General features: G+C 47.2%; 1 protein-coding gene across 3 annotated transcripts in view; it reads left to right on the top strand.

The window, feature by feature from the left end:
• Window positions 1-24,942, top strand: part of COX17 (cytochrome c oxidase copper chaperone COX17) — a 45,228-nt gene extending 20,286 nt beyond the window's left edge. For all 3 annotated transcript variants that reach the window (XM_086935850.1, XM_086935851.1, XM_086935852.1), the window contains exons 3-4: window positions 17,365-17,481; window positions 24,378-24,942. In XM_086935850.1, coding sequence (XP_086791976.1) covers window positions 17,365-17,449 — 85 coding nt within the window. In that variant the 3' untranslated portion in view covers window positions 17,450-17,481; window positions 24,378-24,942. The remainder of the gene's footprint in view (window positions 1-17,364; window positions 17,482-24,377) is intronic.
• Window positions 24,943-25,231: the final 289 nt, after the last annotated feature.

A 25,231-nucleotide genomic window follows, 5' to 3' on the forward strand; every position in this document is an offset into this window, starting at 1 on the left:
TTGTTTTTTTTTTAAACCTTTATTTATAGAAGCACATTACACAGCGTCTGCCTACAACCCCGCAGGGCCGGCCGCTATGACATATACGGGAGGATAAAGAAGAAGTTAGGAGACAGTACGCCGTTAAAGCAATCAATTGAGCATACATTGCCATGTGGAACATAACACCATTTCTAATAGGATAAAAAAGGTTTAATTTTATGATTTTGTCGAGAAAAACAACAACACACAAACACATGGTATCATACTGGCAAGGGTCGTAGGAGGGGGGGAAAGGGGGGCTGAAACAGATAAATAAAGGAACGAATCTGGAGAGGGGGGGCGAGCATGAAGGGGAAAAAACAAAAGGTAATCCAGGGAAACAGGAAACGGAACGTCAACATGGGGAAGAGGGGAGAGGATCCTCATAGTCAAGTGGAGGGGAGCAAATATCTCCGCGGTACGAATTCCACTGAGCCCAGATCCTGGACCATTTCCTGGGACGCCCACGTGCCTCGTATACAGTTTTTTCTCGGAACATGCACCAGTCCATGTTCTCCTTCCAGGCACTTAGCGATGGTGTTCTAGGGGAGCCCCAGAGCTGAGCTATATCTCTCTTCGCGACCATATTGCCCAAAGTGACCCAAAGCGTCTGAGCCGCATTGCAATCAGAAGGCTCCCACACATTAAGTAGGCAACGTCGCGCTTCGGGAAGGAGGGAGATTCCGGTGACACGACCCATAACATCATGTACTCTGGACCAAAAGGCCGAGACCAACGGGCATTCCCACAAAACATGGAGGAAGGTACCATCCATACCACACCCACGCCTGCACCGTCCATCCGTAACTAAACCCATTCGTACCAGACGCATTCCGGTCACATACACACGGTGGAGGATCTTCAGCTGGACAAAACGAAGCCGAGCCGGGATAGCCACCTCCTTAGGGGAAGACACAGCGGACTGCCAGTCCTCGTCGTCGAGTTCGAGCCCGTCGGCCGTCCAAGAAGCACGAAGCTTCTCCAGTTGGTCAGCCCTGTTGTTAATGAGCTTTTTATATATCAAGGAAATCGTGCTATCGGGGACATGGCCGTCCAAGACACGGTCCTCCAGGGGGGAGGACTGCGGAATATCGGTACCAGGGGGAAAGACGGAGGACAAGGCATGCCGAACCTGCAGATATCGAAAGTGCTCCCTGTCATCTAGCCGGTATTCCAATTTCAAAAGAGCGAAGGATTTAATCATGACTTTACATCTCACACACCTAAAATACCTCATCACAAATGACAGTATTACCAGATACTCTTTTCACAGAGTTACCATCGACCAAATAGCACTTGGGGAAATTGCAATTACTTTTATTTAAGTATTAATTATTTAAAAAAATTAAAAGCCATTGTTATTTGTAATATCACTACATCTAAGTCACGTAAATACCACACATATTGCATTACAAATGCTATAGGTGTCACATTTGCGAAAGTTAAAACTATTGGCATTGTAAATGACAAAGCTATTAATTTCACTATTTCCAAAACCAACACATAAATAAAAAATGTGTCATTTACAATACCAATAGTTTTAACTTTCCTAATGCGAGACCTATTGCATTGTAAATGCTTGTTATTTATGTTTTAAAAACCAAAACACCAATAAGTCCTTGTCAATTACAATGCCAATAGCTCAAACCTGCGTAAATGTGAGACCTATTACATTGCAAATGTTTGTTTAAATGGTACAAAAAGACATAAGAAAAATACTTACATTTCTACTGGACATGCCATACGCGCTAACCAAAACCTTTAGATGTCCACTCTTCTGCAAAAGAGAATACACAGTGCTTCCTGACTGTTACCTTTGCTTTTAGTTTTCCTCTCATTTGTTGAGGTATGTCTCTATCACATACCAAGCAAGGCCTGCCTTTCCCTTCCTTTTTATGCATTGGAAAAGAAAATGCGCCGACATCTCTTGCGGGACAATTGTCTGCGCTGTATAAAACCCCTCGAATATATAGATAAATAAGAGGTTTCTGAATCAGATGGGTTGTCTCCATTCTCATAAGATAGGGTGACCAGGCGTCCCGGATTTGACGGTCCATGTTTTTCTAAACAACAACAAATGTCACTGGTCTATAAGTGGGCATGGGTATAAAGACAGTAAACTCAGTGATTACCCAGGCTGTGTTTGCAAAGAAAAGAAATGAAATTAATCTTATCAGCCCACCCAATGGCAGAGCTTCATCATCTGGGATTACTGAAGAGATGGTCCAGATTTTGGGCCACACACCTGATGGTATTGTGTTGCTCCAATCCAAAGGAACCACCAGTGATGGATCATGCCATAAAATATGAGTGTTTCTGTGGCGTGGATAGAACTTGCAGTGTTGAAAGATTGTGTAGGAGTGATCAAAAGGTGCAATATATGAGTTTCAGGAAGAGAATGGAAATCCAGAAAGAAAATGACTCTTTAAAGGATTTCCCTTCCCCCACAACGCTCACCTGGCATGACGTCATGCCGCAACTTCACCATTTGTGAGAAGTGAGCAGCGCACATCGATATGCTTGTTGTCTCGAAACGGGTCTCTATCGGACTGTTTTGTGCCCTGGCACTTTTTTCCGGACTGCAGTGACAGCAAACTGCTGTCACTGCAGTCCGGAAAAAAACGGACCTCCTGTGCCAGGGCACAAAACAGAGCCCGATAGAGACCCGTTTCGAGGCCCCCTTTAAAAAACTGCGGGTGCTCAGACCCCTTGAGAACCGGCCCACTTAAAGTCCTGTTCTTACTGTCTGTTTTATACTTCTCTGCTCAGGAGCACTGTCATTCTGTGTGCTCGCTTGACGTAAACTTATAGTCCTCCTTCCATTTTTGTTAAATGTCCCTTTTTTTGCTTTAAAATTTTGGTCACCCTACCATAAGAGATGTTTTTTCCTACTGTAATAATTATACCTTCTGTGGGGGCCAGGCCTTGAAACTTATTTTGAGTCACCACAGATCCAACCCAGCAAGAATGTGATGCAGTGAAGCACCTCGTTTTGTGACGGCCATTCTCATTGGCTTAGGTTGGATACTTGAGCTGGCTTCTAACGTATCAGCTTTCCAGTTGTACCACACCATCTAATTGTCAGGTTCAAGTATTCCCAGGGCTGGTATCTGATTTGGCTACTTTGGTAGCGTTCTAGTAAAAAGAGGTATTCTGTGGCTCCTTGTGCGTACTGCCCAATCCATGTTGCAAAAGCAGCCCCTATAAGAAGGGAGAGAGGAGTGATGTATCACATTCGATCTGATTTTCAGGCCTTGCTTCAGTGTTCCCCAATTTGTATGCATCTGCGACTACATTTCAGTCGACAGCAGTCGCTTCCTCTGGCCCCCTCTTTCCTTGTCTTTCTTTGGCATGTCTTTTCCTTATCATGGTGTGGGGCCATGCGCGTCAGCAGGTTCAGATGTATTTTACATTTGTGATATTAAGCGTGAACCCCTCCTCTTTTGGGGAAGATCTCACCATGGCGGGTTACAGCTGTTACTTTTGGATTGCTCCTTGTCTATTATCGCACTATCCGTCAGGCACTCTTTCGATGCCTGCAGTCCTTTGAAGCGCTTGTACTTTTTAAAATGTGCACTTTACCACTTTATCAGACTAAATCTTGAGAGCCATTCAAAGCTGCCTTTGCACAGAGTTTCATAGGTGTGCATAATGGTTTCTAAAGAGCTTTCACAGATGAACTGATACCCGTCCTAATCTCTGTGCTGTTTGTTCTCTAGATGAGATATTTTAAGAGTTTTATTCCAAACATCCTTGTGAGTTAAACACGGCACTCTCGACTCGGTGCGGATCGCGACAGGGAGTCACGGAAGCCCGCGCAGCCCACCCAAGACCTAAACATCATTCGTTAAACTAACCATAAGAATGGACAGTGGATATAGCACCAGAATATAGCACCAAACTCGTATCAACCAGACATGATAAGTCAAAGAAAATAAGTTCAGTGTGCCACTTAAGAAAAACGGTACCCTCTGTCCAGGGGCACCTCACGTAAAACGTGAATCCAAAATGTTTATCATCCAGTTTAGGGCACCACTCCAATCATCAACAATTAGTTCAAAGTTTCTCTGAGTCCAAATCCAAAATTAGGAGTCTTGATATTTTCTCAGTTCAGTTTTTTATTATTTTCTTATATTCAAAAGAACCATCAGCCAATGCGTTTCGTTCTGAACCACCCGAACTTCTTCAGGGCGTGTGCAATTGTAGAGAACACCAACAGTGAAAGCCACTGACAGGTGTAGGATCCTTCCAAAAAACGCAAAATAAATCCAATATACAATATCTGGATAACTCAGACTGGCTGTTATATTCGTCACACAATTGTTAGTAGCAGTTGTAGGTCGACAGATATTATAATTCAAAGACCTGATAATTTCAGCAGCATGCCTATTTATAAGATGTTCGTTAGTATCTTCTCAAATAATCTCGATGGGAATCCACCCCAGTCAATTCCAAGTATACAATGCCAGTCCAAATTGCAATGGAACAAAATGTGTACCTAAGCGTAATATCAAATAGGTATCCCTACGACTCGGCCAAATCCGCCACAGTCAGACTGAGATTATTTGAGAAGATACTAACGAACATCTTATAAATAGGCCTGCTGCTGAAATTATCAGGTCTTTGAATTATAATATCTGTCGACCTACAACTGCTACTAATAATTGTGTGACGAATATAACAGCCAGTCTGAGTTATCCAGATATTGTATATTGGATTTATTTTGCGTTTTTTGGAAGGATCCTACACCTGTCAGTGGCTTTCACTGTTGGTGTTCTCTACAATTGCACACGCCCTGAAGAAGTTCTGGTGGTTCAGAACGAAACGCGTTGGCTGATGGTTCTTTTGAATATAAGAAAATAATAAAAAACTGAACTGAGAAAATATCAAGACTCCTAATTTTGGATTTGGACTCAGAGAAACTTTGAACTAATTGTTGATGATTGGAGTGGTGCCCTAAACTGGGTGATAAACATCATTCGTTAAACTGAAGACCAATCTTGGCGCTCAGTCTGAATGCTCTGGCATTTAGGAGCGCAGCTGTGGTTAGCATTGTTATTTAAATTGAAAAACAATAGAGGTGCACAGTATAGATGCTCGGCCTCGGGGTGCACAGAAAGATAGCATCCGTCTGATATGACCTAAAGGGAATGAGTAGTGATAAGAAAATGTAAGATGCAAATAAGGACTGAGGATTGTTGCTCTGTATGGGCCTTACAATTGTCCCTAATGGACTGTTCGGTAATGTTCTTAAACACTGATATTTCTGCCTTTATTTGGGGTCTCAGCATTCCTCCCTGTGAGGGACTCGCTTTCAGTCTATTGGCAGTAACCAACACCAAACTTCCAATAATCCACCCGCATTCTCAAAACTCACCACTAGATGGCCGCAAAACACTCTTTCTTCTTACTATCCCGAAAGACTGAAGCCATTACTCAGTGTTAAAACAAGGTTGTGAGGCAGCTGGTTTTATACCGCTGTAAAAAACACTTTAATTCCCTGTCGAGATCTCCCCTCAAAATGAATTAATAAATCAGAGCGTGTTGCTGTTGTTAGATTATTAATACCAACACCCTTATTCTCAAACCCCTACAGGAAGTTTGTTCATCATTGTAAATTTGTAATATCTTCTTGTCCATTCCCCTCCCTTGATTGCTGTGTTGATGTTGTGTTATTGCCTCTATGGTTTCACTCTACCTCCCCTGTTTAATTTTGTAACGTTCTATTTTGTAACATTTTTCTCATGTAACGTAACTGGTACTATTGTGAAGCGCTCTGACACTTTCGTGTAAAGTCTGCGCTTTATAAAAATGCATAAAATAAATAAACTATTACCGTGGTGATACCTAAACAAGAACAGCCTGGAGGTCACCTCTTATGGATATCTCAACAATGAGATGGGAGGAAGACCTGAACCATTTTGTTAGTTGAGGAAACTGTTAAGAAAATGAGAACTTGTCACGCTCATATGACTACAGCGAGGGTGGTCCACGGAGCTCTTATGTCTATCTTCCCCCTCAAAAACATTATACATAGTATTGACGCAAAGAGAAAAGATGGTCTTGTGGACGAGGCGGGGCTTTAGTTCTGGTTGTTGGGGGGGGGGGGGGGGGAAGCAGACACGAGCGACAAAGCGAGATTAAGCAGCGACGGAGTGGGTGGGGGATTAAGCTAATGCCGGGCGCCCGGATTAAAGTGAAAGCGGGTGCCTGTGTTATTACCTCTTCGAAAGCCTTCTTCGCCACCAGAGTTACGTAGTGAGCCTCATCTCCACACCAGAACCCTCCAAAGCAAATTAGCAACCCATGCCTCCCATCCCTCCCCAACGTGGCCGACCTCCGACACCTTGACCCAGTATAAGAGGCGGGTCGACCATCCCCACTTCCGGTTTCTTTTGTTCTGCGCTGCAGACTCTCCAAGGATGTGTTTTTCAGATATGTGTGGGGCAAGGTGCTGCTCTAGCGGGTCCCACGGCCCTGAGGGTGAGGCCCTGCGCGAGCAGGCTCATTTTCTGGTCCCCCTCCCTCCCCCCCCCCATCCTCCTCGTGGCTGCCGACTGGTGGCATTGGAGTCCCCCTTACGCTGTTCTCTTCTTTGGCGGTCCTGTAGTAGCGGGCTGTGGCGGGATTGAACTCTGCTATTTTATTTAGCCCTGCACTAGCGAGCCCTGGCGGCTTGGGGCTCTTATCGTATAGTGCAGCCCTGCTCTCGCGGGCTCACCTCGGTTCGCTCGCGTCTCTGCTCCGGTGGAGATCGAGCATGCGGCGCTGTTTGCTGGTTTGCTCTGCATCCTGCCTACACGCCATCTTTCTCCGGGGTCGTGGGAAGCAGGACGCTCTCCCGTCCCTGCTGTTGGGCGCCCGGAGGTTCTTTGCGTCCTCCGGTCTTCCTTCCTGTCCTGCCTCCTAGGGGGGCGGTGTCGCACTTTCCGCTGCCTTTCGGCTCCCAGTGTACTAATGCTCTTTGCATTCCTGTCGATGTGCATGTTGCACGGCAGCTGTTTGATGGATGTTGTGCACTTTAAGGTGTGATTGGGATAGATTGCAAGTCATCTCCTTTGCCGGGGTTCCCACTTGGGCCTGCCTTCTGACTGATAATTGGGCAGGTGGCTGTGGTGACTCCTTGTGTATGACTGGGAATGCGCCTTTTGTGTACAGCATGCCACTTCCTTTCCTTTACCCCGGGAACGTTTTTATTCGGCACTGGCCATGTCCGATAGCGGGCTTGGTATTTTTTTATCTAGGATAGAACGCCTGAGGGTGAGGGGGGGCGGCCACTGTCTGTGTGTCTCAGTGGTAGAGCTCATGCTTGCATGCTTGCATGTATCAAGGACCCGGGTCCAATCCCAGGCCTCTTGTGCCATGTTTAAAAAAAAAAAAAAAAAGAAATTAAAAGAATTTGTCAACCTCTGTGGAGTTTTGGTCTCTATTCGTTGCTCGTTTGTGCTTTGGTGAGCAGGCCTTTGATGCATTTCGTTTTGCATGGCGGTTTGGACGCGGCGTCCCGTTACTTCCGCGATCTGCCTTTCTTGTTCCTACTCCTTCACAAGGTCTACTTTTGTACTTCAGACTGACTTTTGCTCTGCCTGCGCCACTTTGTTGCCCCGTACAGTGGATTCTCTGTGCAGTCTGAATCAGGGTCCCTGCTCCTTTTTAGGTCTCGCCTCTCCATGCGCATGCGCATTGAGCGGAGCGAGACTATAGGGGCTTAAACAGACTTTAACTAACTGGCGATTTGATGCTGTGCCTGTGCGATCTTAGGTCAATGCGCAAGCGCATTGACCTAAAATGCGCGTGCACAGAATCAAATCACCAGCCATCTGTTCCCCAGCAGCTCTTCCCGCTCCGCCCCACAAGCTTCCCCCAGCGTGCGCTCTGCCTCAGCCGCACTCCTCCCACACCTTTGAAGTGAAGCTTAGCTTTACCTCAAAGGCCCCTGCTGCTTCCTCATCACCGCTCTCCCCGCTCCGCCACCTGCTGCGGCCGTGTTGCATTTCTCCTCCCCCCTCCTCCCCACAGCAATGCCCTCCGTCTTGTTTCAAGCAATGTGTTTCCATGTTGTACCCGACCGACTCTACAAATTGGGCTCAAAGTGACCCTTCAAGGTATCAATTTTTTTCTGTTGTGCTTTTCTTTCAGTTTGCCAAAATGGACGATAAGCAATCCGACCCTCCGGGTTCCTAACCGGGCTACGCATCCAAGTTTTTAGAATAGTTCACAGTGGTTGTGGCCAAGTAGATGAATGAACAACTTGTCTAGCACCTCTGAGCCGTTCTTGGATTTGACTTTGCAATGTTAGTAAACTACGCTGGGGTAAAATGTCAACCAGTGATACCATTCAGTATGTGTCCGAGATCCCGCCTACGTTTAAGCGCTATACTTGCCCAACTTCGGTTTGATTAATCTTGTGACCGTTAACACCAGTCTGCTCTGCTAAGAACTTGCTGTGCTTTGACACAACTTGCTCATTCTTTACTCTTTTGTAGCGTGTTTTGTGACAGCGTTCTTGGGGATCGTACTCAGTAGCTGCTGTTTGCACGAAGATCTCTGCAGCGGAAACGCAACCCACTAATGCATCTTAATTGCTCTTAATAATGTGTAGCTTTCCTACGCTACAAGTGGTATTGTTTCACTTCCCTTTAATGCTATTCCCTACTAACTTGTTTTTTGTTTGCTTCCTGTCAAGATACACCCCCTTACGCTCCCTCCCAGACCTCTTACATGCCTCTCTCCCCTCCCATGTTGCTCTCTCCCGTCCATTTTCTTCTCTCCCATCCTACGCTGCTCTTTCTCTCTCAAGCTTGCACAGAATGGCGGTGGCGGTGGCTCCATTTCTGTCGGGTTTAATTCATGTGGGGCATGAGTACCTCTTTCTGTTTTCGCAGCTGAATTATCTTTTCATTTGTCTTTTCACATGTAGAGCGCACACCGCCACTGCTGAAACCCATTGCCACTGCAGACATACTCACTGGGATATCTGATGGCCACCACAGACGTGCCCCCGCCGTTCAGACATACCCACACTCCATCGGACTATTGGATTGCACAAAAAAACACTGTTTCTTCTAATCCACTGCAGCTGGTGATATCACTTTACCTCCCTACCTTCAGAAGCCTCAGATCCAGTGTCGGAGGTTTAGTTAGCCCTTTTCAACATCAAGCCATTGTCACCCCGCTAATTAAGAATACTTATGATTGTCCATTTCATCTCACTCTGAAGATTTCAGACCCAGTACAATCAAGTCCCTTGCACAAGGAGTGCATAGAAAATACTGATACTTTCCATTGAGAAAATTTAATATCCATCAGCTGCTTAAAGTATGCCATAGACTGCACAGCTTCAGAATTCTTAGTCTGTGTGGCTCCTACATTTCAGATTTTTCCTGGCCTTTAAATCCTCCCAAAAGAGCATAACCAAAGCACTTGGAACATAAAAAAGTTCAATAGGGGTGTTTGAAACTTTGGGAAAGTTACACTGAATTACATGAAACTTAACTCCGTCATTGAATGCGCTATTTTAGCATAAAGTGCAAATTTTGACAAGAGGGCACATTTCCCACTGAAAAAAAAAGCGCAAAAACCCAAGTGCCACAAGCAACAGCTGCTTGCGTTCTGACCGTTCACATTGGTGCAGGGAGCTCCGTGTCAAAGCTTGCCGCAAACGACATAGAATTCCATGACGTAATGATATAATTTTGGGAATCTCCTGTCACAAGCATAATGGGAAAAGCCTGAAACTACATGAATAACATTGCATTATTTAAATTTTGCCGGAGCATAGTTTTCATTGCAAGAGTGATAAATGTGTATAGAAGCTGCCACTCAGTTGAGGACAAGGTCTGGAAGCTGTGCGGGAGAGTAATACTGTGCAGGCCAGGGCTAAGCTATAGGCCGCTGTCTGGTTAATCTCCAGCCATCGCCATCTGTTCCCCCTCCCCAGCCGCCAGCACCTCCCCTCTAGTTCAAGTTCAGGAATTTATATACCGCGCTACTCACCCAGAGGGTCTCAAGGCGCTAGAGGGAGGGAGGTGAATTATTTATCGAAAAGCCAGGTTTTTAGTTGTTCTCTGAAGGAGAGGTGGTTCTGTGTAAGGCGGAGGTGAGTGGGGAGAGAGTTCCAGGTCTTGGCCGCTAAGTAGGAGAAGGATCTTCCTCCCATGGTGGATTTGTGGATGCGCGGAATTGCGTCGAGTGCCTGATTGGATGATCGTAGTTGGCGGGTGGGTGTGTATGATGCGTTGGAGTTTTTTCTGTAGTTTGGTAGTTGTTCCGGCGTAAAGGGTATTTCCGTAGTCCAGTCGGCTAGTGACCAGTGCGTGGGTGACTGTCTTTCTTGTTTCGGTGGGGATCCAACGGAAGATTTTTTTGAGCATGCGTAGGATGTTGAAGCTTGAAGATGAGACGGCGTTGACTTGTCTGGCCATCGAGGGGGAGGAATCCAGGATGAATCCCAGGTTACGTGCGTGATCTGTAGGTATGGGTGCTGTACCTAGGGCCGGTGGCCAGAATGAGTCGTCCCAGTTTGAGGGGGATGATCCTAGGATGAGAACTTCCGTTTTGTCTGAATTCAGTTTTAAACGGCTGTTCTTCATCCATTCGGCTACTTCTTTCATTCCTTCGTGTAGATTGGTTTTGGCGGTGTTTGGGTCCTTGGTAAGGGAGAGGGTCAGCTGGGTGTCGTCTGTGTAGGAAATGATGTTGAGGTTGTGTTGTCTTGCGAGGGGACTCATGTAGACGTTGAAGAGGGTGGGACTGAGTGATGATCCCTGTGGTACGCCGCAGATGACTTCGGTGGCCTCTGATTTGAATGGGGGAAGGCGGACTCTCCTGGGTTCTCCCGGTGAGGAACGAGACGATCCAATCCAGAGCTATTCCTTGTATTCCGACGTTGTTGAGGCGTTGTATGAGGGTGCTATGACAGACTGTGTCGAAGGCGGCGGAGAGGTCGAGTAAGATGAGGGCGACTGTCTCTCCGTTGTCCAGTAGGCTTCTGATGTTGTCTGTAGCTGCGATGAGGGCGGTTTCGGTGCTGTGTTTGGCTCGGAAGCCGGACTGTGAGGGGTCGAGGGAATTGTTGGATTCAAGGAAGGCGGCGAGCTGACTGTTGACGGCTTTCTCAATTACTTTGGCAGGGAATGGGAGGAGTGAGATGGGGCGGTAGTTCTTGAGTTCTGAGGGGTCTGCTGTGGGTTTCTTCAGAAGTGCGCTGAGTTCGGCATGTTTCCAGCTTTCCGGGAAGGTGGCGGAGTCGAAGGAGCAGTTGATGACATCGCGGATACGGGGTGCGATGATGGAGTCTGCTTTGTTGAAAATGTGGTGGGGACATTGGTTGGTAGGTGATCCAGAGTGGATGGAGTTCATCAGGCGGATGTTGTCTTCAGTAGTGATTGGGTTCCAGGCGCCAAGTTCATTAGAGTGCTGATTTGGTTCGGGGGTGGGTGGAGTGGACTGTTCTTCGAATTGGTTTTCAAAGCTGTTATGTATGTCGACGATTTTGTTGTGGAAGAAGGAGGATAGAGAGTCACAGAGGACTTGAGAGGGAGTGATGTCGTTGGAGCCAGCGGTGGGGTTGGTAAATTCTTCGACGATGTTGAATAATTCCTTACTGTTGTGGGCGTTGTTGTTGAGTCGATCCTTGAATGCCGATTTCTTGGTGGCTCAGATCAGTTGGTGGTGTTTGCGGGTGATGTTCTTGAGGGTGGACAGGTTGTCAGTGGTTGGGTTTTTTCTCCATTTTTTCTCGAAAGTCCGACATAGCTTCTTGGATTTCTTAATGTCATCGTTGAACCAGGGGGCCTTCTTGTTACCTTGTTTGGTCTGGTGGTTTTTCAAGGGTGCTAATTCGTCAGCGCTGTGGGTGATCCATAGTGTGAGTTTGGTGGCAGCATGGTTTGGGTCCGATGAAATGGCAGGGGGGTTTTGGTTAAGCGATGTGAGGAGTTGGTCGGAGGTGATTTTGTTCCCGTTTCTTCGAGGAATAAGTTGTGGGGGGGTTGTGGGTCATGGTCTTTTTGAAGCTGAAGTGAACGCAGCTGTGGTCCGTCCAATGTAGAGCTGTGGTATGATCGAATGAGATGAGTTTGCTGGAGGTGAAGATAGGGTTGAGCGTGTGTCCGGCAGGGTGGGTGGGGGTGTTAACAACAAGTTGTTTGAGCCCGAGATTAGCCATGTTGTCCAGAAGGGTGGTGGTGTTGCTTTCGTTTTTCTTTTCCAGGTGGAAGTTGAGGTCTCCCAGTAGAATGTAGTTCTCGGAGGGGAGGGCATGTGGGCTGATGAAGTCAGTGATGTCTTCGTTGAAATGTGTCCGCGTTCCTGGTGGTCTGTAGATGAGGGTGCCTCTAAGTGTGGTCCTGGGGTCGGTATGGATCTGGAAGTGAAGGTGTTCGGCGGTCGCGAGGTTATCGTCGGAGTTGGTCGTGATTCGGATGGTGTTCTTATGGCTATGCCTCCTCCTGTTTGGTTGGTTCGGTCATTTCGTATGATCTTGTAAGCGTCCGGGATGGCTATGGCGATGTCGGGGGCTGATGATGCGTTCATCCAGGTTTCTGTAAGGAAGGCGGCATCCGGCGATGTGGTGTCGGGTAGGTCCCAGAGTTCAGTAGGGTGTCTGTGGACTGAGCGGGTGTTCAGCAAGATGCATTTCAGGTGGTTAGAGTGGGAGCTGTTTGGAGTTCGTGGATTTGATCTGGGTCCTGATGCAGGTGAATTTGCAGGAGTGGCAGGCGAAGGGTCCGTGGGTGTGTCCAGGGACAGCCTTGCAGCATTGTGGTTTGCAACCGGGGTTGAGGGCAAGGAGGGAATCGGCGTCGTATGTTATGCGGGTGGAGAGGTTTTTGCGGGGACCAGGGGGTCTGGCGCTGGGCGCGGTCCAGGCGCGAACGGGCGTAGACGGGCTTACCTTTGGCGCACCTTCGGCGCGCAAGGGGCGCGACCGCTGCGCGCGGGGGCATCAGTCACATGTGGATAGTGGAGGGGGAGGGGCGAGGGAGGGTCAGCTGGGAGACGGGAGCGGGGTGGAGCTACGGGCTGAGAAGCACAGCAACAACAAAATGGCTGCACCAGTTTGAAAGCGAAACTGGGCAAGACTGGGCCACAATCAGAGGCACAATCGAGCAAAAATACTTGAAAATAAAACCATGATAACAGGACAATGCGTAGATTGAAATGAGCAGCACTACATATGCAAATTGCACAAAGCAGGCAGCGGCAGCAATGCGGGGGTGAAATAGTGCAATGAGAGGCAGCAGAGCGAGCGGAGCGCAGATGCGGTGGTCAGAGTCAGCTGGCAGGCGCTACGATACCGCAAATCTGCTTCAAAGCGCTCAGGTATTTCAGATCACCAAGTCTTGGGAGCGTGGGGAAGCGACCTCTTCTGAGCGAGTCAGGAGAGTCTCTCTCCCCGCACACAGCCTTATTCGCATTTCTCCTTCCCCTCCCCAGCCGCTACCACCTCCCCTCTCTCTCCCTGCACACAATTATCCCGCACGATGCTTCTACCTACATGCTAGTCGGTTGCTGCACATTTAATTAAACCATCAGGAATACATTTTGCCTACACACACAATCCCACACACACACAACCCCACACACACATCCCCCCACACACACAACCCCACTCATCCCCCACACACACACCCCACCCCGCCACACACACACACACCCCACACACACCCCACACACCCACACCCCCCACCCCCATACCCACCCACCATCAACATCACTATGCGCTGCCACAGCATCACTGAACGCCACAGCATCACTCGTCGCCACCACAACCACTGGCACTTCTTGGGTTGCCTTGTCCTACAGCTAAATTCGAACTGTTCTGAACTAGAGTCTCATAAATTTCACAATTTTGCAGTAAAACGATCAAAAAGGTACTAACTTAATTTCGACATCATTATTGAAGTGAAGTTTATCTTGGCTTCCTCAGTACTTCGTACATCTCTCTAGAGATGTGGCATAACGACCAGAGCTGTCATGTAAATACAAAACATGTTGCATTACAAATGCTATAGGTGTCACATTCACCAAAGTTATAACTATTGGCATTGTAAATGACAAAGCTATCAATTTTAGCTATTTTAAAAAACCAAACTTAAATAAAATATTTGTCATTTACAAGACCAATAGCTCCAACTTTTCTAATGCGAGACCCATTGCATTTCCAATGCTTGTTTATTTTCGGAGTGAGACTCCCTTCCCTCGTCCACTCTGCTGCAGGGCATTCAATGGGACAGTGACATCTCTTCGGTGGCGCAATCGGGTACTCTAAGGAGTGGGTATCTGCACTTCTATTTTCCCTTTACAGCGCTGGTCGCACACACTATGATTTTGTGAATCTCACTAATTTGGTTGTATACTTGTCCCAACATTGCATCATTCCCTGTTTCCTGAGTTTGGTTCCTCCCTGGTGGTTGTGGGGTGACTGTACTCGGGACAGGAGGCTGTTGGCTCCGGTCTATTCGTCCTGAGACTGATTCTGTTGCCCCGGGAGGGCTTTTGCTTCTGCTCCTGAGGGGGCTTGCCCTTTCATGGACAGGGTCTCGGCCGGGCCGCCCAGTTCTCCTCCGTCTCCCTGTCTCGGCGGGCTGGTTCTCTCCCTCGTCCTAGTCCTGCTTGCCTTCTGCTTCCGGCTGTCGGGGCTCCAGAAGGGGGCATCTGTTATCTTTCGCCCTGACCTGGGTGGTCTTGGTCTCGGATCCATTGGGGTCAGTGTGAGACAGCTCCCGGATGTTTTTCGACTCCCTCCCTCCGGGGGCTTTACTTCTCACCCCCCCTGCCTTCATCCACGCCTGCATAGGAGTCACAGTGGCAGGCATTCGGGATATTCTCGAGGAGGGGCCATTCCTTTGGTTATGGAGTAACTTTAGGGTCTTGGAGTTTCCTCCTTCCTGTTCTGGTGAATTCGGTTTCTGGGGACTTCCTTCTTGTGTTGATTTTATGGAGGGTGCATTTGTTTCTCCCGCATGTTTCCTCTCTGAGGTTCTCTTACAGGTGTTTCTTCCATTCCTGGTTCAGAGGAAGGCGATGGCTTCCTTGGCCCTGCAGGTTACCTACCTCGGTGTGCATTTCCTCCTTTCGTCAGTTTTGGGTATGGGAAATGCACTTCTGATTCCTTCTACTCCCCTTTGGTTTGTCTTCTGCCCCATGCGTCTTCATGATGGTGTTGACCTCCTTGGTCGGGATCATCCGCGGGGATACCTGGCTGTTACCTGTCTCTTCTTCCTCTTTGGAGGCTCTTCTAGGCCGGAGGGGGTGTCTAGGTCCTGGCCCATTAGAGGTTCCGAATCCACCACTAGTAGTCCCATCTGTTTCCTTACCCGGGACTTGGTGTTCATTGGTGTCTGTCCTGGTGCTGGGTCGGTGTTCCTCGCCTTTGTCTGTCTCCTGGGTCATTGTTCAAGGGGGTCTCTCTTGTGGATCTCTGTTGGGCCTCCGCCTGGTCCTCACCGCACATGTTCATGGTTCACTAACGGCTGGTGTTGGGTGATCCTTCTGCGGGGGATGGGACTTTGCTGATCGATTCTCTGGGCTCGTTCTTCCGACTCTTCTTCATCGCACCTTCGATGCTTCTTTTTGGTTGTTGTCCTCTAGTTTCATATTTTTAGGCTTCAGCCTTCTGTTTTGCATTATCCCGTTGTCTGTAGTTTCTTGTGAGTCTCTATGAAGCCGCTGGGCTTAGGTACATGCTCACTACGTAACTCTGGTGGCGCTGAAGACTTACGAGGAAGTAATGCCACGGTTACTTACCGGTAATCTTCATTACTCCAGGTATTTTCTTCCCGACCACATGAGTTCCCATTCCTCCCTCCTTGTTTGGCTGTCGGCTTTATGTGGTTCTTGGGACTTGGTAGTTCTACAGGAAGTGGGGTGGGTCGACTTCCCCCCTTTATACTGGGTCAAGGGTGACGGAAGTCGGCCATATTGGTAAGGGATGGGATGCTAATTTGCTTTGGAACGTTCTGGTGTGGACCTGAAGCTCACTATGTAACTCATGTGGCGAGGAAGACAATACTCAGAGTAATGATGAATGTTACCGGTAAGTAACTGGGGCATTAATGAAAGTAGTGCTCACAGGCTTAAGAAGGCGTAGCATGTAACAACCGAAGTAAAGGGGCCAGTCGCCATGGGAGGTTACAAATGAAGACAAGGCCGTACTAAGGAGGGACTAACAAGCCTCTTTACGAATCAGAAGCAAGCATTTATGAAGAACAAGGACCCAAGTCAATGACAATCATGGGCGGAGCTTCTATTTCATACTCCACTACAACAGGTCTCCCAGAGCAGCGCATGCGCGCTGCCTCTAGGCTCGACCTAAACATGGAACATCATTCTGAATCTCTGTGCTTAAATATAGATGGGTAAAACAAACTTCTTATCACTGATAATAAAAGGCATGTTTGTAATCCCACAGGGATCCCTATGACCATTGGCAGTTTGCAATCCTGCCGCTAGCCTTTCTTCTGAGTCACAAGTCTTCACTACGGTGCTGCTTGTTGTATAAAATTGTGTAATTCTATTATATGATCTTATATTGACTATAATTTAGATTCCAAACAAACTAAGTTGAGAATAAGGCGGGACTGTTGAATTACCACTTTCAGCGTTCACTGCCCTGGCGGACTGCTCGTGAAGATAGAAGTATCATTTTCTATGGGCAAGCGTAACATGCAAGAGTAATCCTCTTTGGAGCACATATAGAATCCAGCTGGTGATCCTCTCTACCTCTGCCGTAGGTTTTCTATAGATGATTTGTAAAGAAGATGGCAGTATTTGTAGTTGCTCACCAATTGATATGATGAAAACAGAAGGACTGCCTTTTTTATGAAAGTTAGCCGAGGGAAAGATTTGACGTATATCCAATCTCTCTTTTGGTAACTAGATGAACCACCGCGCTTGGCTCCCTGATTTTTGCCCGTTTTGAACTATCTTGTTTTCGCACCACACAAAACTGCTTCACTCAATATATTGTTCCTTGGTTCTTCCCTTAGATGACAAATCTTAAATGTATTATATTTGTCAATTCTCTTAGAAGCACAAGATTGTGGGGCGAGGAGATGGGATGGCTGGAAAAGCACATCAAGTGAATTTCAACTATTGTGAAATCACTTGGATTTCCCTCCATTTCTTGCAGCATGTTCTGCCAACTACAGAACCTTTGCATGCTGGCAGTTTACAAAGAAAACTGAGGCATGAAATATCAGAGCTGCACAACTTCAAACTGTGTCCAGTGCGAATCAAGGTGGTAACACCAGCTCTTAGCTCATATTGAAATGCGTTCTGTGCTGACGCTTCCACCTGCGTTGCTTCCATCCTCATGTTCTTCTCTTTGATTTGCAGCATCATCGAGAAAGGCGAGGAGAGCTGCCAGGCCCTGATCGAAGCGCACAAGGAGTGCATGAGGTCTCTGGGCTTCAAAATATGAGGGCGTCCAGGAGCAGGGGTGCTGTGTGTGTGGTAAGTATGCAGGCTGTGACTGCAGGAGGTTTCAAAATGAGGGTGTATGTGGGTATGGCATAGTATGGTATGGTATGCCGGCTGTGAGTGACTGAGAGATGTGCTTCAAAATAATATTGTGTGCGTGTGTTAAGTATACAGGTTATGAGTGACCGCAAGATGTGCTTTAAAATGAGATTGTGTTAATGTGTATGTGTGCGTTAAGTAGGGACCACTAATAACTGTGTATGTTCTAAAGGTGAAAGTGCAGATGTGCTGTTTGTATGATGCCTGAGCTTCAACACATGAAGTTGTTGATAACCAGCTGTTGATGGGCATTATAGGAGACACTTGTTGACTATAAGGCTGGAAAGCGGGGAGGTGCACACGTGGTGTATCTGTGGTAAGTGCAAAGTGCCATGTTGGGATGCAGCCTGTGTTTGCAAATGAGCACAAATGACCTTCTCTGAGTTCATGGACATCTGGAGATGTTGTTCATCGCAACGATGGCCGTGCGTTGTGTGTGGGGAGCGCAGATCTCTGGCGCAGAGAAGCCATGTGCTATGTTGCTTCCTAAGGTAGTTTCCTGGGGAGATGCATCGCACCCAGCTTAGATACGTGGGACTCGTTTCGTGGACCCACTTTGGCTCTTGGTCATTCCTGTTCTGCTGTCCAGTTCCAACGCCGCTGATGGTGTTGTCTGATATGGATTGTGACCTTTAGCCCTCGCCCCCCAATTAAATCAATGAATTCAATCTTTATTTCAGTTATGGTAAATAGTCACATACATTAATTGATATCACTGAAACACCTCGCCGTTTCATACATCTTTACATATTTGTTTTAGTGGAAACAAGGAAGAAAAACAATATGAGAACTATTTAAAACCTGAACAAAGTGCAATTTCACGTCATCTATTCTAAATCCCAGGTCCAGTGTACAAAGTGCAGTTTTTGTGGCCAGTGATGTAAGCTCGGCTTTGCCAGTTCCTTGCATCCACATCTCCTGCCGGTTACATGTGCCCATATTTTTTACCACTGGTTTGAGGCGATGTTTACTGGTCCTAGTGATAGAAAAGTCGTTCTTGTTCAATCCATGGTTTAGCAGAGATAGACACCATCTGCTCCTGGGCAGTTTCACTTTGGCTTTTCAATGCGGGGTGTAGTGTGAAGATCCACAGTTGATAAAGGATATTGGCCGAGTGACATCGAGTCCATTCTAGATTATTCCCAAGCGAGCCAGTTGGGTCTGAGCGCGCGTCCATTTGGGGGACTGATAATGTGGATTAACGTGAGCTTCGACTGCACTGCTTTGATGATTAATATAAAATACAATGATATGTTGGATCTGAAGCTGAACTTCAACCTGGGGACGTTCCATTGATCTTTTTCATGTGTATAACTGAGAGGAAATCTAAATCCAGATTGCGGTTATATATTTTGCGTAAGCAAAGGCATTATAATATGCAGAATGGAAGGTGGTTTGTGGCCTCCCAGTTGCCAACTGAAGAGAGCTTTGCTGCTTGGCACACTGGCGAGTTTTCCTGGACCTGAGGACTTGGGTTTTGGGTCTTCCATAACCTAATAGTCCTGAAAAGAGGCTGCTTTTGGATGATATAATAGAATTAAGAATGAACCCTTGGGTGTACGTAGTGTAAGCTGGGCTGAAGAAACCCCCTACCTAGAAGGCACCCTTTTAAAGGACGTTGTCCCTCCCCCAGTAGAGGTGGCACGCTTCATCATTAGGAACCTCCTCGTACCATGATGCCTGGTCATGATACGAGCTACAACCCCCCCACTGAGAGGGAGGAGCCCGGTGAGTTTATCTGGGGCAGGGTCATTGGGGGCTGGGGTACTAGAGTCGAGGAAAATCACCACCTTTTCAAAACATGACTTGAAAGTGCTGTATTTCAAAAGCATATGTAACTACAAAGCTACAAGGAGGAGGTAAGAGGGTTGGTTAAGTCTGTACAGTAGCGTAATGTTGCATTTATTCACTTGCATCGGTTCCTCTCTTCCTACTGTGACTTTAATGCATTCAGAATTCTTTATTGCACCACGGTGGGCAATGGGCAAAACCCTCTTTCACACTCACATACAAACACAAGCTTGCAAGCGCATGTTCATAGACATGCACTTGTGTATACGCACACACTCGCTCACATACATACACACAGTATTTGAGGCATTTCAGTTTTGTTTTTTTTTACACTTCACTCCTTTCCCACTGCCAGGGGCTGCAACTCCCCTCTTGTGCACAGCTGGAAGACAGCATGCCAAGTTACTATTGGCATTCAAAGGAAGAGGGAGATAAATATGTGCGTGCCTCAAGCAAATGGGTGAAGGAGCCATTGTGTGTGCTTTGGGTGAGCAGGGTAAGGAGGCAGAGAGGACCATAGATTGAGTTTTGGGCATTTAACAGAAGAAGCAGAGAGGGTTATTGGATGTGCGTTGAGCAAATGCAGGGTCCGTAAAGGAGGCATCACATGTTCTTTCTGGATGTAGGATAGGAGGCGATGGGAGCCGCAGAGGGGGCCTCAGAAGCTGAGAGTGGAATGGAGATGGTCATTGGATGTGTTTGTTTATACAGAAGACTAAGGCGGGCATTGTGCATACTTAGCAGGTCAGATATGGGAGGGCAGAGGGTCTTAAGATGTGCTTGACAGCCAATGGGGGCTGTGGAAGGTTCCACTGGGTGCGCTTGCGGTAACTGTGAAAAAGGAGCAAAGGAGCCACTGAGTGTACTTCAAGTGGCTGAGAGGATGGTGAAGAAGGGGGATGGGCAGGAGTGCCTCTGGGGGCCGGCTAAGGATAGCTGGATTAGAAATCTTTGGGGGTCAGGAGAGGTGGAGGGATGGGCAGGCTCTCCTAGTTCTCATCTGCCAGACGCTTTCCTTCAGGTGAAGGTAAATACCTGATAAATTCTGGTGCATGCAGACTTCAGTACAGAACTCAAAATTTCGAAGTTCGCCATGTTCTTGGGCATACTCCGAATATGCGGCATGCCGCACATTTGATAAGTGCCCCGCAGGGCTGGCCCTGGGTATGGGCGAGCTGGGCCCAGGGTGCAATATTCTGAGAGGTGCAGCATGGAGCTACCTGACCATGTTCTGCAAACAGCTGCCCCTTCATCCCACTTGGTCTCAATTGGTTCCCACTAAAGACTTTGTAATCAGCCCTTAATGTACCTCAGCATAATACTTAGCACCCCATCAATCCCCTGCCCTCCCCCATCTGCCACATACCTCCTGCAGTCACACCGCAATGACCCCCTGCACAGGGCGCTGTCCCAGTCAATTCTGATGCTGGAGTTTAATTCAAATCCTTAGCCAAGTTCTGGTTCCCACAGGGATTGGAATTCTGATTAAACACCACCCCAATATCCATTAAATTTCAATACATGCAGTAGTATGGAAAGCATCAAACATTCATGTTATTCCTAATTTCCCATTGATGAACTTGTAGTAAGAGTAGTTATCGTATCCATTACAGGCTCTCCCATAATGAGGGTCAGAAGATATTATCAAAATATAGAAATGAATGTCTATTCTGGTTAAAACCGAGTTAATGGTCGCCCGTGTAAACCTACACATTATTCTGCAACCATCATTAAAAAATGCCATTGATAATATGATATGATAAAAGCATACCTTGACACAGAGTTCAAAGCACCTTCCAATGGAAAGCATATTGAAGTCAGAATTGCTGAAACGTTTTCCGAGCTCTGAACTGAGCACCAGGCTCTTTACGGCTGCTTGAGTACGGCGCTACTCCTTTTCTGTGCATGGTCGGATGACGGTGATTAATGATGTGCCGACTAAAAGTTGTGTGAACTGATAATGTGTGCTAGACCCTTAATTGTAACAGGATTTTATGCGTGGAATGATCTTAAAAAGGCATATGAAGGATAGCTGTGCACTTTGCCTCTACAAACCAGAGTGTTTTGCTAACTTACAGGTTGTTGAAGCATGGCTTCCGGAAGAGAGGGTCTGATTGCTGAAAGCACATTGAAGCAGAAAACATTTTGAAGTGAAAAGCAACTGGATGCTAACTAATCAATCAAGGTTTTATAAAGCGCACTACTCACCTGTGAGGGTCTCAAGGTGCTGGGGGGTGGGGTGGGTTGCAGCTCCGCTTCAGTCGAAGAGCCGGGTCTTGAGGTTCTTCCTGAAGGTGTGCAGGGTGGGGGAGCGTCTGATGTTGACTGAGAGCTTGTTAAAGGCTTTGGCTGCAACGTAGGAGAAGGCTCTTCTGCCTGCTCCGTTTCTACGGACGCGTGGGGTTTCTACGAGGGCGAGGGCGAGGTCAGCAGAGCGGAGTTTCCTTTTGGGTACGTGGAAGGAGACTCTTTTGTTGAGATATTTGGATCAGAGGTTGTGAAGGGGTTTGTAGTCGTGGGTGAGTAATTTGAAGGTTACTCTCTTCTTGACAGGGAGCAAATGGAGGTTTCGTAGGTGTTGGGTCATGTGTTTGTGCCGTGGAATGCCGAGGACGAGTCTGGCCACGGAGTTCTGGATGATTTGGAGTTTCTGCAGGAGAGTTCTGTTGATTCCGGCATAGAGGGCGTTGCCGTAGTCCAGTCTGCTTGTTCTGAGTGTGTGGGTAACGGTCTTTCTGCATTCAAGGGGCGGATCCATTTGAAAGTCTTGCGGAGGATGCGAAGGCAGTTGAAGCTGGTGGAAGCAATGGAATTGATCTTGCGGGTCATGGTGAGGGAGGAGTCTAGGATTATGCTGAGGTTGCGTGCGTGGTCTGAAGGGGTGGGTGGGCTCCTGAGGGCAGAGGGCCACCAGGTGCTGTCCCAAGTGGTGGTGGAGGGTCCGAGGACGAGGACCTCTTGTCTTATCCGAGTTTATCTTGAGGCAGCTGTTGTTCATCCAGACTGCAACGTCCTTCATTCCTTCCTGGAAGCACAGTCTAGTGTCTTAGGGGTTCTTCTTGAGAGAGAGGATGAGCTGGGTGTCGTCGGCCTATGATGCAATGCTGAGTCCGTGCTGTCTGACGATGGCGGCGAGGGGGGCCATGTAGATGTTGAAGAGTGTAGGGCTGAGCTAGGATCCTTGGGGTAATCCGCAGTTGGTCTCTGTGGGCTCGTGGAGGAAGGGTGGGAGTCTGACCCTCTGGGTTCTGCTGGAGAGAAAGGATCGGATCCAGTTTAGGGTGGTTCCTTAATGTGCAACAGCAGACTTTAAAGGGTCCTTTGCTTCCTGCCAGTCCCAGGAAAGCAACCTCACAGAGGCTCTTGAGAAACACAAAAGAGGGCCACTGGAGCAGGGATGTCATCACGCGTATGTTCCAGCGGCCCTCTTTTGTTTTACTGAGCGCCTCGGGGAGCCCGGCTGCTACAAATGTGGTTTGGTAAAAAAGGTCCGCGGGCCGCATAGGAAGGTCTACTGGGCCGCTGGCGGTCCGCGGAGCGTACTTTGGGTACCACGGCTCTAGAGGCACATTAGACCCTTAACTCAAAAGTGTGTTAGCATAATGGGGCCTTTTCACAACCTGCAGTTTGTAGTACATTTGGTAGTACCACAATAGCACTACTAAATAACTACTAAACGCAATTCACAAACCTACAAGTGCACGTCTCCACCTCTCCTAACTTTTCTTTGGTAGGATACTACCACAAGTTTACTACTCAGTAGTAAATGAGGGAGTAACCAGGGTTAGTGTTTTAAAAAATGAGGTATACCTGCTACAAAATAGGTGGGGTTAAGGAGGTTGGCATCTTGCTATTCACAAACTTAGATTCTAAAGCTCCTACAGAGAAAAAAAGATGCAAAATAGTAGTAAATGTACTCCAGCTCACAGCTGTAGTAAGTCCAGTACCACACATGGCCAACCACCGCTATTGCAGCACCCTCTCCTAGATATCAATGGAGGTTATTTTATTTTTTAGAGTTTTATATAGCACAAACTCGACCCCAACATATTGGGTATCAGAGCGCTTTACATGAGCTCCAGTTGTGTTACAGTTAGACACATTTATTTTTGTTGGGCACTGGGAGATTATGTGACTTGCCTATAATCAAAGGATGTGGAGCATCCCTCCAGAGACTGGAACCCAGTTCCCCAGCTCGAGGTCGACCGGTCTAGCCGTTATGCCACATCCTCTCCCTAAATAGAAAGAAAGCTCCCTGCCCAACCTGGCTATATGTTTTGATTTTAAGAAACAACTTTCTGCACAACCCAAAATGACATTTTGACAAAAGTGCTACAAACCCTTTTTTATTTGCCCTTACTCAAAGTATACTGTTGGTTGGCTGGTCTCCCAATATGTTCCAATATCCTAGACTTAAACGGGTAGAAACCCCCACCATGGGCCTTCTTGGACACCCTGGTTTTGACCCAATGGTCAGTGTTCTTCCCCAACTCCAAAGGAAAGGCTAACCCTAAATCTCAATGAGGGGTGATGCCCCGAAACCGGTCCCAGGATTCTTGTTTACAGTCCAGGGAGGACCTGCCTTGGCAGTTTGGGCTGGGCTGTTCCCATTGGGCGCACGGTCAAGACTGGTTTGCATATGGCTGGGTCCAAACTGGGGTGGCATGGTGATCAAAAGACCGATGGATTTAACCCAGATATATTTACTGTGGGTGAATGTTTGATTTACTCTACATTCCATCCATCTGTGTGTCTTTTGCGAAACCAGACCAACAGCAGGCAGGGGAAGACTTCCTCGAACAGTGGTAAAGTGATGCTTGTATTCTGTGCATTCTTATACTGTAGCTCTGAGTACGCCTGTCTTTACATCGAGCGTATATGTTGCCTCAATCATTGTCCCACTTTCTACATTCGTTACAAATGCACTGACCTGCTAAGAGATTGCCAGTACAAAGCCTTTCTGATTTTCTTTGAATAATGTTTGTGAATGTAATTATGTGATTCCGTGTCTAACCCTCTTCTTTTTTTTTTTTGCACAGGGTTTGCTGATGGACGGATGTTTTTACAGGAGCTGCTCAAACCTTTAACTTATTTCTGTGCACTTCAGGAGGCAGCAATGCTGGGTGGCTGCTTTTTCATCACCCGAGCCTTGTCGATTGGCAGATGGAGTCTATTTTTCTTTTAATAAAATGTTTAAAGAACAACGATGGCCTATTATATTTATTTTATTTGCTTCTTATTTTACATTATTCTGTGAAGTTTATGAACGTTCTACCGACAGGCGTTAACGACGACAGATCACCGATAGCCACTCATTGCAATATTAATTAATGAATTAACCAAAAGATATTGCTGTACATTCAGGTTTTATTCACTTTAATTGAACAAACTCTCTGGTCTCCATAGACTACAGTGGCAGAAGCGCACATCAGCCATGAAGCCTGTTCTGCCTTATGTGGCACTCTCTGTAATGGATACCGTTGTTTACCACTGATGCCTCAAGGGTCTGTGTATCAGTGCACTCTGACTGTAAAACCACATTATACCCTTTGAACTTCTAATCTTCTGCAATAAAAATAAATACCAACTGAAAAGTGGAAAGTCGTTCATGGTCTGCTCCTCATTTCAACATTTTTGATTCATTCACATTTTTCTTGCACAAAAGACTGCTGTCCTTGGGCAGTAGCCGGCGCTCTTATGTTCTACATGTTTTGGAACGGGTAGTTCATCAGCAGAGTACAAAGAGGACTTCTTTGGGCTGGGTGCAAGGTCAAAATCTTCTGTACGGCCCAATGCATTTCAATGGAGACTGGGGGTACTCAAAGCCACACTGCTTGCAGGTAGGTAGATCGGTTGCAGGGGCCTGGCTTTGGTGGTTAGAAAGCATGGGGGC

The sequence above is a fragment of the Lissotriton vulgaris genome, chromosome 8 (assembly GCF_964263255.1).
Source record: "Lissotriton vulgaris chromosome 8, aLisVul1.2, whole genome shotgun sequence".
NCBI lineage: Eukaryota > Metazoa > Chordata > Amphibia > Caudata > Salamandridae > Lissotriton > Lissotriton vulgaris.